Genomic DNA, 14,403 nt, shown 5'->3' with positions numbered 1-14,403 from the left:
CCCTTACCTTCATCCACTGTGCTCATAATTCCTTCTCATAAAAAGCCCTTATCAAACTGTTGGCAATCTAGGATCCCAACTCACAACGGGCTGCTGTTGTACTTGTTTTAAACAATTGAAATGAGTTAGTTCCTTTAGCAAAACATTTCCCACACCCTGTTTCTATTATGTCTAAGTTATATTTTGAAACCAGTATGGATGAACCTATCCAACCTGAACTGACTTTGGGTGTGTACACAATAAGGCAAATGTGTCCATCAAGTTAATATTTTATGGAGAAACACCATTGGCTATCTGAATCCTGTCTAAAACAGGGTATGTGTTTGATTAAAATCATATGAATTTTGAAAACAGACATGTGCAAATGAAAAATATTATATAACTTAATATATCATTCAAAATAAAGAATTAGCCATGTATGTTATCATACTTACCAAACTAACTGTTCCTCCTCTCGAACTCCATATAAAGAAGCAAAGTTGGGGTCTATGTGAGACATCCCTCACATGGCGCAATGCCAATCCTGACAATGTATCTTGCCTGTTCTATTGCTTTTGCATTAAAAATGTCACCTGCTACCTTTTATATCAGTGTGAGTCTTTATGTCAATTTCTTGAATAAGGTTCAAAGGATATAGAAACATCCAGTCCATATCCTAGCTACCAGTAACAGTTCTGGATTTTATTATTTGTGAAAGACACTTTAATTATTTAAGTTTGAAAATGGGAGGAAAAGCAGCATGGAGACTTAGGGACAGTTGGATCTGTCTGGTTTTGAGGATAGTCTGTACTGCACGGTGAGTCCCAGCCAGCCAGGAATGCATGCTGATATTCTGTCTCAGAAACAAACAAACAAACAAACAAACAAACAAACACAATGAACAGAATAGAATGAGTAGAACACAGAAAAAAAAACCAAGACATTTCACAAATATAATTCAGGACTTTAGGGTGGAATGAATGAGAAAATGTGCTGCTTTTTTAAAATTTTTTATTGGATAGTTTATGTATTTACATTTCAAATGTTATTCCCTTTCCATGCTTCTTAAACAGCAGACACTCAAGAATAGAGGCAGGCAGGGCTTCAGTTGAGCCTTGATTGAGCCTGCAGAAAGTGGTTCAAACTCTCTAGCCACAGACATGTGAAGAGGAGAGAAAGCCAGTGAGTGATGAGGAAGGCGTTCTTCAGGAACTGTGTGGCAGTCTCTTGACACCAAAGCTAGGTATCAATTATTACCCTTGCTGTCCTTTAACAAAAATCAAGAACTGTAGCTCACTTTAAGACAGGTAACATCACAAAGGGACCCATTCTTTCTAAGACCCATCATCTAAGATTTCTTTGGGGCACATGGAATAAATGGAACTAGAAAATATCATCCTGATTGAGGTAACTCAGACTCAAAAGGTATGGTATGTATTCACTAGTAAGTATCCACTTATTAGCCAAAAAAGTAGAGAGTACCCAGGATACAATCCCCAGAACTCAAAAAGGTTAACAAGCTGAATGGCACAAGTGAGGATGCCTCAAGCCCACTTGGGAGGGGATAAAAAACAATCACCATGGGGAGAGCAGAAATTGGGTGGAAGAGATCTTGGTGGAAGAGGGAATAGAGAGGGGAAAAGGGGAGCATGATCAGGTATTGGGGGGAGGAACAGGAGAGAAGCTGTGACGATCTGTAGAATGAATGGAAATATGCAACCTCAAGGAGTGGAAGGTGGAGGAACCCTCTAGAAAGTACCCAGAAACCTGGGAGGTGAGAGACTCTTGTGACTCAAAGGGAGGGACCTTAGATAAAATGCCCAAAAGTGGGGAGAGGAAACTTGTAGAGTTTACCTCCAGTAGGAAGACTGGGCAAAAATGGGCTTGCCATCGCACAGTCAAAACTTCTGACCCAGAATTGTTCCTGTTTAAAAGAACTGCAGGGAGTACAAAATTAGAGAAGAGACTGAAAGAAAGTAGGTCAAGTGACCAGCCCAATTTAGGATCTATTTCAAGGGGAGACTCCAAGGCATGACAGTATTACTGATGCTATGTTGTGCTTACAGACAGGAGCCTAGTAGCATAGTTCTCCTCTGAGAGGCTCAACAAGCAGCTTACTGAGACAGATGCAGATACTTACCCCCAACCAAGGACTGAAGTTGGGGACCTCTGTTGTCGAATTAGGCAAATGCTGGAAAAAGCTAAGGAGGAGGGCAATCAGCAGTCTCATCTAACCCTGAATCCTGTAATCTCTCAGACACTGAGCCACCAACCAGGTAGCATACAGTATCTGGTCTGAGGCCTGACAAATATTCAGCAGAGGACTTCCTGCTCTGGCCTCAGTTAGTGAAGGCATGAATCTAACCTTCGATTGAGTGGAGGCTAGGTGGGGTTGGGGATTGTTGGTGGTGAGGTGGTGTGGGGGATAATAGTGGGGGATGGAGGTGGGGACATTCTCTTAGAGATAAGGGTAGGAGAGAAATGGAAACTATGGGAGGGTGGACCAGGAAGGGGCAATGACTGGACTATAAAAAATAAAAACAATGAAAAAATTAACAACAAAAACAAGTGAACATAAATTTTGTGGCCTGTGAAGACATTCCTTTTATCCTGCTAGAAGAAGCAAAGGTTAAAGAACTCATGATCATTAGTATGCCACTGCTATTTGGTTTAATATGGGAAATCAGAAAGAAAGCTATGAAAGGAAACAGTTCTGAGATTAGTAAGATCTACTAAATAAAAAGTGAATGACAGGGGAGGCGAAAGAAAGTTTATTCAACATCTACTTCATTTAGGAACCAGAGACATCTGAATATGCGTGTCAGGCCAACCCAAATTTACTCACGTCTTCAAGCGCATTGTAAGTTCTATCTCTGAATTAACAGATACACCAATGGCTGTGCTCTATTAAGCATAAACAAGTATGAAGTGGGTTGAGTTTGAGAAGGACGCAGGGATTTGTTTCCTGGCCTCTGAAATACTGTTTAATTGTGCCCACTCAGAATTTACAGAACAGACATCCCATTAATATATTCTGGAGTTTATATATTTATTATTTTCTATGTATAAAGTGATCCAGTAATAGTATTTAACCAGTAATAGTCAGAAGAGAAAAGGATTCATATTGTCTGAAGAACAAGTTGAGAACAGGAGTAGAATGGTGGTATTCCCAGGGAGCAGCAAGGCTAACTACAGATCTTCATCCACCCTCCTCCTCTTCTCATACTCCAAGGCCTTAGTCTTAATTCCAGCTCTGTAACAGACCATCTGCTGTAACCACTGTTGCTTCCTTGCATCTGTCTCCAGTGGATCACACAAATCTTCCCCTCAGAACTTTCTTCCTCTCAATCTTTTTATTCCAGTTCTCAACTTGAGAAAGCATTGAGTGGGAACCAGCAGGTCACCAAAGCCATGGAAGCAGGCAGTCTAACTGCAGATCATTACCTTTCTTTCCTCCTTCCAAGTCCAATTCCTCTTTCTCACCCCAATCAGACCCCCCTCTTTCTAGTCCCTATCTCAAGCTGATCACACAGATCTCCTCCAATGGTTATTCCTACTCATCCTCTTATCCCTGACTACAGCTCACTGGGAATATAACAGACAAGCTTGCCAGACAAACAAGTAGTCCCATGAAGCAAATAGGGAAGCTTCAGATCTTCATATCCATATCTTCCTCTCCCCTCTTCTGTTTCAGCTCATTCCTCCAATCTCATACCCAACTCTGGGTAGACTACCTGTTGTGGCCTCTCTCATTACTTTCTGCTCCATTCCCACGGTACTAAAAAGATCCCAGAGGAACAACTTGATTGCCTTTCTCCTATGGATGCCCTCAGCATATAAACAACCCATCATCAATCTTATAATCAGCCCCTAATACTTAGAAACACATTTTACCTTGAATCCCTACTGGCAAAACATATCAGCATTCCAGAAATATTTTCTACTAAGTAACACACAGTCACCAAGTTCTCCTATGAACCAGGGAAAGCAACAGAATTCAAGGAACCAAACACCTATCCAATCAATACAAGATCATATATCATCACCTATAATTCCAATCTTAAATCCATATGCTAGACACCAGCATAAAAACATAATTAAAAATATACAGGATAATATGTCTCCACTAAAGCCCCTATCCTATCTCAGGAGGCCCTGAATATTCTAACATATTTAAAGTCAAAGAAAAGACCTTAGAACAGCCTTCTTGAATATGATAGAGGTCCTTAGAGAGGAAATAAATAAATTCCATAAGGGAAGCTATGACAACACAAGCAGTGGAAGGAAGTGAATAAACACTTCAAGCTCTCTTTTGTCCTATATTGATGTCTTTGTTTTTTCTTTTCACATTATATGTTGTTTTACTTTATTATTAATCCTGTAAGCCTGTTTGCTTTACAATGAATGACAAAAGGGAATGGATCCAAGTTGGAGGGAAGCTGGGGAGGAACTTGGAGAGTAGAAGGAGAGGAAACTGTGGTTATACATTATATGAAAAAATCTATTTTCAATAAAAAAGTAAAAGTAGAAAAGTATGAAAGATGGAGAGATGGATAAATGGGCAGAGTGTTTGCCATACAAGCATGAGTATGTGAACTCAGATCCCCACTCTGGTCAGAGCTATATATGATGCAATGTGACTGTAAGCTTGGCCCTGAGGTGGGAGAGACAGGGGAATTCCTAAAAATCAATGGTCCAGTTAGCCAAGTTGCCAAGCATCAAGTTGTATTGAAAGATGGTTTTTAAAGATGCAAAATAAATCAGGCCAAGAATGATTGAGCATGACACTGTCAATGTTGCCAAGGACCCCAGGTTTTCCAACCTTCACCTCTTCCTTTGTTCTGCTTTTCATTGCTCGCCGGGCTTCACTTATATATGGCCACTTGAGCTTTCCTAAGTCATTGCCCTACTTCGGAAATCCAATTATAACAGTCAAAAAGAGTTTGAAACAGCATGAGGGTAGCTGAAGCATTGAAAGCGGGACCATTAAGAAGTGCTGAGGCAATCGATATAGCTCAGACAGAGACAGTTGCCACCAGGAAAGTAGACCCCCAATAAAAGAACATTCTTTGCATCTCTAGTTGTTCTTTCTACCCACTAGTTTGCTCTTAACACCTTCTGCCATCGCACGGCAGACCCTAACCAGAAGCCTAGCACATGCTGAATCCATGTTATTAATCTCGGGCCATAAAACATGAGCCAAGTAAAATTATTGTCTTAATAAATTACCTCATCTCAAGTAACTGTCATAGCTCCAGGAAATCAAATAAAACAATGCCTCTAGCCAAACCTTCTTTCTAATAAGATTGCTACAAAAATAAAGTGACAGTTAGAACACACACATAAAAACATCATTCTGCTGTGAAACATTCAAAGTCATAGCTTTTATATAACATTGGAAAGGGTTGCACATATAAGTGATTTTGACTTGGACTGACATAAGCTTAAAAGAGTTAAGCATAAGGAGATAAGTCATAACAATGGTCAGTAGAATAAAGTGTTGCTACAACTTAATCTATGCTAAAAGTGGATTTCCATAAACTGATATGGAATTAAAGACAGACTTACACTAAAGATCATATTTTATAGGTTTATTATATGTCTGCCCTAATACCAAGGTTGTTCTAGATAGATTTGAACTATAAAATCCAACAGTTGAATCAGTTCTACAAATGGTTCACATTCTGTTATTTAGATGTATATGTATGTCTTTTTTGTTTTTCTATGAACCTCTATACATTTAATCTCTTAAGTATATTGGAGAATATCATTTGAAATAGTAAGAAAACTTGAAGTGAATATGGTCAACATGATATCAAACTGATTTTGTTTTTCTCCTTTTGTGGAACTATGCTAATGACAACCTGTTATCTTTCTGTTACTACACAATTCTGTGTAAGATATCTAACATTTGCATATCAAATGATCCTCACTACTAGTAGGAAGGAAACATATTCCTAACATTCACACACGTGTGTGTGTGTGTGTGTGTGTGTGTGTGTGTGTGTGTGTTGATATGCTGATAAGATTATATCAACTAGACAAAAGCTACCATCACTGCAGATGAGGGATTCTCAACTGAGAAAATACTAGTAGCAGATTGGCATGTAGACATACCTGTGTGGTACTTTTGTGATTTATTATTTATATGGAAGCATCCAGTTCACTATGGGTGGTATATGTTTGGGTCCATGGTCCTGAATGCTATAGGAAAGCAGGAAGAATATTCCAGGGGGAGTGAAGAAGTAGGTAAACAGAGCCTTCCATAGCTTCTGTTTCAGTTCCTGCCATGTTTGCATGCCTCCTCAACAAAACTAATGTATTCTACCATGTACTTCTTTTTTCACATAAAAATATGCACCTGGACTCTTATAGATCTGAAACAATAGACAGGGAATATCCCAAAAGATATTGCTTGTCCGTAGATTCTATTCCCCTAGCTAGGTTGCCTTGTGTTGCCATAGTGGGGAAGGATATGCTTAACCTTGCAGAGACTTGATGATCCAGGTTTGAGGGATACTCAGAAGTGATTTCTACCTCTCAGAGGATAAGGGAAATGGGGGATGGGAAGAGGTATTGTGTGACACAAGTCCATGAGAAGGGCAGTGATCAAGCTTTAAAACAAACAAACAAACAAACAAGTAAATAAAATAAATGGGAAAATTTGGAGGGACACTTTGGTAGTGATGGTGCCAATATGGAAAATTGGTACTGAGGAGTGTGAGGGTTGTTATGGTTATATGACTGTGTGATTTGTAGGTCTTTGTAACTGGTTTGTAGAAGAAACTTGGAAAGGTATGGTTGAATGGGCAAGAGTTCTAAGCAGAGCTTAATGGACCAATTCCTTTAGAATAAAGAAGACCATGACAGTAGCAATATTGACAGTATAATGTCAGGTTACAAGTTTCCAGGGGAGACAGCACTCTAGAGAAAATTGGATTACAGAACATTTCTATCCATTCTGGCAAAGAATCTAATTACAATTCTCTTGAGTCCTGAAAACTTGAATGATGTTTCATTAAGAAGAAATGGAGTAATTTGTCTGGGAAAGGAAACTCGGGACAGCATAGTATTCCAGCTGTGCCATGCTTTCTCCTCAGAACTCTTGTTAAGGTTTCTGGTGAGAAAGTGCAGCAAGTGGATCAGAGGAACCTGAAATGTGCAGTTGTGTTAGGAAAAAGGCATGGATGAGGTTACATTTGTACACAAATACACGAATAGGGTGAAGACAAAAAAAATCCATAATTGCTGAAGAGGTTGGGTAATTGTCGAGATAGTTCACACAATGCACTCTGCCAGAGAATAGAATGGTTACATTTCATAGTCCTGAGCTCTGAAGGAAAAGCAAGGAGAACATTTAAAAACCATGCACTTACAAAAACAAAGCAATGTGGGTAAGTTTAGAGAACGGTCAAGTGTGGAAAAGTCATTGTAGTAGTTAGCGAGCTTAATGTCATTAAGGAGAAACTTCATGTTCTTTATTGGTGTGATGACAAAGGCATCCTGAAGGAAAACTCAATCAGCTCCAGGATTTGACTTGTGAAAATGCAAATTTATTTGAAAAGAGAACCTGAGTTAGTAAATCTGCCTGATGGCTCTCCCTATGCAAAACAACCACCTATGGACAGTAATTTTCTAGTTTGCCTGTCAGGACATATGAGTCACCAATGTGGGGTGGAAAGGTGCCAAGTATATTTCCAGCTTGCACGAAGCTCGTCCATATCACCCTAGAAAGCTCATACTTCAGGCATACAGAGGGAAAGGGTGAGAAGATAATGGGAGCTTGCAACAAAGCTTCAGAAAGCATCTCAGAGCAAGGAATGTGTGGCAGTGCTGCAGTTTCTGCAATTAGGCCTTAAGAAGACACTGCAAGGACAGGCTTAGGTGAAACCAAGTTGAAATGGAGACCTAAGGATGTTGCAGATGCCAGAACTCATGGGATGTCTGCTGAGGAAATGAACTGATGGAGTTCATTCCAAATACTGAACTTATCCTTAATTGTAGGCCTAAGCCGAGGGCCCATTGAATCCTGTGATACAGAATAGGGTAGGAATATTCAGGGGATTAGAACTCGGGTGATTTTACCAATACTTCCAGAGTATTGAAATATAAGTACAGAACTGTTCTTTAAAAAAAAACAACTTCATTTTACGAACTTTGTAATTTCTCATAATTTATCAAATATTTTCAAAAGTAATTATTTACACATCAATATTCATATTAAACCTAAAAATTTACCATGCATTTTTACTTATATACATAGATACTTACTGGGACTCCCTTTTTTAAACACATGGTTTGATTAAGTATTTTTGGACTCAGAAGTATTTTTTAGCTGAAAATGTTTATGTTGTTTTGAATATCTTGCCAGAGATGACTCCAAATGTCAAAGACATTAACTTAGCTTGCTTAATTTGTAGCGCGTGCAGACACACACACACACACACACACACACACACACACACACACACACACACACAGTTAGTGCTGGTATTTTTTAATCATGGGTTTACGTGACTAGTAATATTTGTTGTGTTAATATATGCATCAATGACAAGTTACAAGTATAACATGCTTCTAGTCACAAAGAAATGACATATTTCTTACCTCCTCGCTTATTGATCTTGGCATAGCCAGGTGCATAGCTGCTGGACAGGGAGGAAGAGCTGCTGAAGGACACATGGGGAAGACCAGAGACGAGAGGCTCATCACATTTTTCTGAAAACAAAAAAGAGTTACAGTTTCACTAAAGCTCTTTAGAAAATGGTTAGGTTATGCTTATTCAAATAACTACCAAAGGAATGGAGACGTGGCTAAGTAGTTAAGCACTCTGCAGTGGACGCTGGTTCAATGCCCAACATTTACAAATGGTGAATCCCAACCACCTTTACCTACCAGTCTAGGACATTGGATGCCCTTTGTGGTCTACATGAAAACTTGCAGGTGCATGCATATGTATACATGTATGCCCACCCAAATACATATACATAAATAAGAAAATAACTGTTGACTATAGTACAGATTTATAACCCATCCACCCACCATCAATAAATCTATCGATCAATCAATCAATCAATCAATCAAGGACTTCACAGGTCACATTTTACATATCTCAGTTGTAGCAATCCTGATAAAACACTGAAACAGTTTAAATAATTCTGACTTTTGATGTAATAGCCTGCAGAAACAACATTGTCCCAAGAGGGCTGCACCTCAAATTCTGTCTTTAAGGATCAGAGGTAGATTCTGTCTATTTCTACTAGGTTTTGTGTGTGGCATTGCCTAGAAAGGTTCAGATATTTAGAAATAACAGAAACAGAAGATGGGAAACAATATTATGTGGAAAAGGGAAATTGGAGATAATTCTACTAACGGTATCAAAGTGTACAATATCAGTGTGCACTATGAGTAAGCACTGGACATTAGATGTACCACATTGAGTCTGTAGAAAACAGTACTATCCTAGGGACTGAAATATTGGGGATAGGAGGTCATGTGTTAGATGGTTTTACTAAAGAAAAAAAAAGAAATAGTCGCTTATAATGGAGAACCAGAATAATAGCCAACATAAAAATATTTTCTATCTAAAAATTCACCAATCTCTTCTTCGAATCTATCTGTATTGCTTTCCACACATGGTGTTTACAATAACATTAACATTATGTAATTCCATCTCTTCTTAGAAGTTGCTCCTTGAGGTTTTCATGTGTATTTCTTAATCTCTTAATTTACACTTTTTTCTAGTGTTTAGGACTCATCTCTTTGTTTTCCTCTTAGCAAACCTCTGTCAGGGAGAGTGCAATCGGAGCTGTGCTTGCCATAGAAGCCTGTCCTAACTCCTGATCTCTCACCTCTGTAACAACAGACCTAATTCAAGCAGTCAGCAGCAGTTGCTTTAATACAAACTGCTTAGCCCTCCTTATCTCTGTCTACACTAGAGAAATAGACCCATGCTCATGTCAGTATGAATCTGGAGCTACTAAAAATAAATTAGTTTTCTTTAATTTTATAAATAAAATAAATAATATTTTATAAATATGATTAAATTATTGCAAGTAAATAAAAACCAGACAGTAAAATTAATTAGACTCAAAGTCTCTGAATGAATGAACTGTATCGTTAGAATAGGCATTTGCAACAGAAGCTATGGTGCTTCACATTAAATTTTACACTTTCAGTATTGAATACATTTGATTATCTTAGCCACTCTCAAAGAAAAATTTGAAACACAGAATGAACTAGAAGACATTAGTTTTATATCCTCTTTCGTAACTCCATGCCTATTCAGTTCTTTTTCAGACCCTCACAGGATTGCAGAGAAAACAAAACGAAGGCAACAAAACAAAAATCCCCACATTCCCTTTAATATGTAGAATCTAGTTTAAGTAGATGGGTACATGTAAACAAATGTTCATGTGTCTCTTGAACAAGAAAAGCTATATATACATTTTGACAATTAATGTAGAATCTTTCATTTTATATTGTGTTTGAGAAATGAGACTTTTAAACCAAAGTTCTTACATCCAGATTTCTTTTATCTAAACTATTAAAGAATATAATTGTATACATATGCCTTTTTCTCATAGGTATTAATATATCCTTAAGAAAAATAAGAAATGAGAGAATAAGCTATAGTCACATATATGTTCACTTTAACCGCAGATATGTATACTCCTTTTATAGTGAGATAATGAATAATCATTTCATTCATTGTTCTAGAATCACTGGAGACTCAAATCCACCCAGGTGAATGTTCAAGGCAATGTCAGAGTGTGCTCTGTTATCTGCATCCAATCACTAGCACTGGTGCTTAAAATCGTCCGGAGCCTACAGTGGTTCCCACCTTCTTCTCAACACTGTCTAGACACAATGACTTCTGCCCTCTTCATTCAGTGGCAAGCATACCCAGCTAGGAAAGCTCACATTTGACATTTCAAATGTTCCATGGCTCACCATCTCCTTTCTCAGGTCGGAACTTTGCAAGTCCAGAGACAGGCATGGCTGGCCATCTGTCATCTCTCCAGCACTCTAATCCTGCCTTACTGTCCTTCTCAGCTCTTAGCACCAAAGTGCTTTCACTTATTGCTTTGTTTAACTTGTTTTCTCTCCAACAAAGCTGCTATCCTATGGGAACTAAGTCTCTGTTAGTTTGTCTGGGAGTTACTCTTATGATTGAGAGTTGAAATACAAGACGGTAGAAAACTTATTTTAAAAAGTTCAACTTTGATTCAAAACATATGCTCACATTGTCTAGGGTTTGTTTAATAAGATGGGGACATGAACACCACATTCCCAAAAGGTTTTCATCTCATGTTTATAAACAGAAAAAATACTTTAACGATGAAGGAAATAGACTAGTTTTATTGAGATTTCATTTGAAGTGGTGTCAAATCCCTACAGGCAGTGAGGAGTGAATCGTCACGTAGTGCTTCGACATTCAAGTGTTTATAAATTAGAAGTCAGAGTGAACCTCCCATTCTCACAACACATTGTCTTATTTTTCTAAGTTATTTTCTAGGTTCCTCTGAGAACTCTGAAAGGTGTATATGATTAGATTCCCCCAGAAAATTCAATGTAAAAGATTGAAAAGATGACCATAAAATATATGTTAAAAGAGACACATTCATAAATCTATCCTAAGTGAATGTATTTTATGTTTATTGATAAAATGCATCATTATATTAAGCTGTGAGAGGGCAGAAATGCATTTCTTCCTAACTTATAACTCTGAATCTAACTCGAAATCAATTTTGGAATAACTCCTGCATGTAATCAAGAAGTGTTGTTTCTGATGTTCTCATCCTGTTTAAAATGCACTAATACCCATGCCATGTCAGTACATGCCTTTAAACTGGCATCAGGTAGGGGACTGTGGCAAACCTGACAGAGTAACAGGAGAGGAGGGGTAATGTCTTCCCTTTAGAGAGCCAAGGCATTCTGGCAAGGATCAGACAAACAACCACACAGCAAGTTTCTAGTTTGAGTTAGTGATTAACTCTAAGTTAGACGGAGTCAAGTGCTTGGTGATCGAGCATGGCTTCTGTTCTAAGATGCTGTGTCAAGGACAGTCTCTTTGATTAAGGAGCATCAAGGACTCTATTGATCAGAAGAAAATGAGAAAAATGAACAGCATCCCTCTGTAGCATCGTTTCTAGTCTAAGTCTTCATATACCTGACAACAATAAGTGACATATTTCCTGAAAATACTTAAGAAGTCAATTTAAAGTTCCATTGACAAAACTAAAATGACACTGATAACAATTACCTAATGATCTCTTAGCTAATGCAACTAGGCCTTTGATAAAGCATACTTTTAAAGTTTAGAAAACTGATTTGTGTAAGAATTGATTTCAATACCAAATAAGTGAAGTGGAAATTGCTGGTTTATGTGGAGACTCGATTGTGTCATATGATGTTTCTTTGGAAACTTGCCTTATGAGAGGATGTTTTGCTGAAACAGAGACATGAGAGTCTATTTGCCAAAAACAGTCTTGTGGTGTTTTTCTGGAAGCTGTCTGGTAAAAGGGCAAGTGGTGTTTTGCTGGAGCAGATGCCTGCGAGGACATGCAATGTTTACAGAGTAGTGAGTATAAACCAACAATCAGTGGACAACGCTCTGGCATTGGATCACCTTTTTCCTTCTGTGATCTTGGCTTGCTGTGATGTCATAGAAATACATCAAATTTTTTTAGGGATAATCTGACTGCTTCTTGCTACTTCAGTGGACTTGTGCCCCTCACTGCAGCATTGAATTATATTCTGGATCAAGCCCCTGCTGCTGATTTGAGTTTGATGTTCTGAGAACAGAATGAATTACTGACAACAAAGATTACAATTGACCCACAGAACTACTTCTAGACAGGTCCATATTCCCCTTGTTCTTTCAGCCATTTTCTTTCTCTACCTTGGGTAGGTGGGCTATAAGGAAGGTTGAAGCATTTAAGATCAATGATTAAAGTAGATTTTAAAAAATATAAGCCTGGATCCCGGCCCGCAGCAGCTCTCTGCTCCCAGACCCGGTGAGAGAGAGACCCAACCGCCTGGTCAGGTGGGCACTCCTGAGGCTGCAGAGCGGAAGAGACCACCAACACTGCTCACCCCTGCCCACATCCCTGGCCCAAGAGGAAACTGTATAAGGCCTCTAGGCTCCCGTGGGGGAGGGCCCAGGAGCGGCAGGACCCCTGCCTGAGACACCGCCGGAACCTGAAAGAAACAGACGGGATAAACAGTTCTCTGCACCCAAATCCCGTGGGAGGGAGAGCTAAACCTTCAGAGAGGCAGACAAGCCTGGGAAACCAGAAGAGACTGCTCCCTGCACACACATCTCGGACGCCAGAGGAAAAAGCCAAAGACCATCTGGAACCCTGGTGCACTGAAGCTCCCGGAAGGGGCGGCACAGGTCTTCCTGGTTGCTGCCGCTGCAGAGAGCCCGTGGGCAGCACCCCACGAGCGAACTTGAGCCTCAGGACCACAGGTAAGACCAAATTTTCTGCTGCAAGAAAGCTGCCTGGTGAACTCAAGACACAGGCCCACAGGAACAGCTGAAGACCTGTAGAGAGGAAAAACTACACACACGAAAGCAGAACACTCTGTCCCCATAACTGACTGAAAGAGAGGAAAACAGGTCTACAGCACTCCTAACACACAGGCTTATAGGACAGTCTAGCCACTGTCAGAAATAGCAGAACAAAGTAACACTAGAGATAATCTGATGGCGAGAGGCAAGCACAGGAACCCAAGCAACAGAAACCAAGACTACATGGCATCATCGGAGCCCAATTCTCCCATCAAAACAAACATGGAATATCCAAACACACCAGAAAAGCAAGATCTAGTTTCAAAATCATTTTTGATCATGATGCTGGAGGACTTCAAGAAAGACGTGAAGAACTCCCTTAGAGAACAAGTAGAAGCCTACAGAGAGGAATCGCAAAAATGCCTGAAAGAATCACAAAAATCCCTGAAAGAATTCCAGGAAAACATAAATAAACAAGTAGAAGCCCATAGAGAGGAGACACAAAAATCCCTGAAAGAATTCCAGGAAAACACAATCAAACAGTTGAAGGAATTAAAAATGGAAATAGAAGCAATCAAGAAAGAACACATGGAAACAACCCTGGATATAGAAAACCAAAAGAAGAGACAAGGAGCTGTAGATACAAGCTTCACCAACAGAATACAAGAGATGGAAGAGAGAATCTCAGGAGCAGAAGATTCCATAGAAATCATTGACTCAACTGTCAAAGATAATGTAAAGCAGAAAAAGCTACTGGTCCAAAACATACAGGATATCCAGGACTCAATGAGAAGATCAAACCTAAGGATAATAGGTATAGAAGAGAGTGAATACTCCCAGCTCAAAGGACCAGTAAATATCTTCAACAAAATCATAGAAGAAAACTTCCCTAACCTAAAAAAAGAGAT

The 14,403-nt window shown here is 39.1% G+C and overlaps 1 protein-coding gene across 1 annotated transcript in view; it reads right to left on the bottom strand.

Moving 5' to 3' along the window:
* The window catches only part of Cntnap2 (contactin associated protein 2), a 2,247,664-nt gene that overhangs the window by 1,642,809 nt on the left and 590,452 nt on the right, over positions 1-14,403 (bottom strand). The window contains 1 exon segment of the mRNA NM_001427648.1: positions 8,587-8,697. Coding sequence (NP_001414577.1) covers positions 8,587-8,697 — 111 coding nt within the window.

Source organism: Rattus norvegicus, chromosome 4 (assembly GCF_021556685.1).
Source record: "Rattus norvegicus strain SHRSP/BbbUtx chromosome 4, alternate assembly SHRSP_T2T, whole genome shotgun sequence".
Lineage (NCBI taxonomy): Eukaryota > Metazoa > Chordata > Mammalia > Rodentia > Muridae > Rattus > Rattus norvegicus.
The sequence above is the reverse complement of the archived record's forward strand: the minus strand, read 5'-3'. Positions and strand labels throughout refer to the sequence as shown.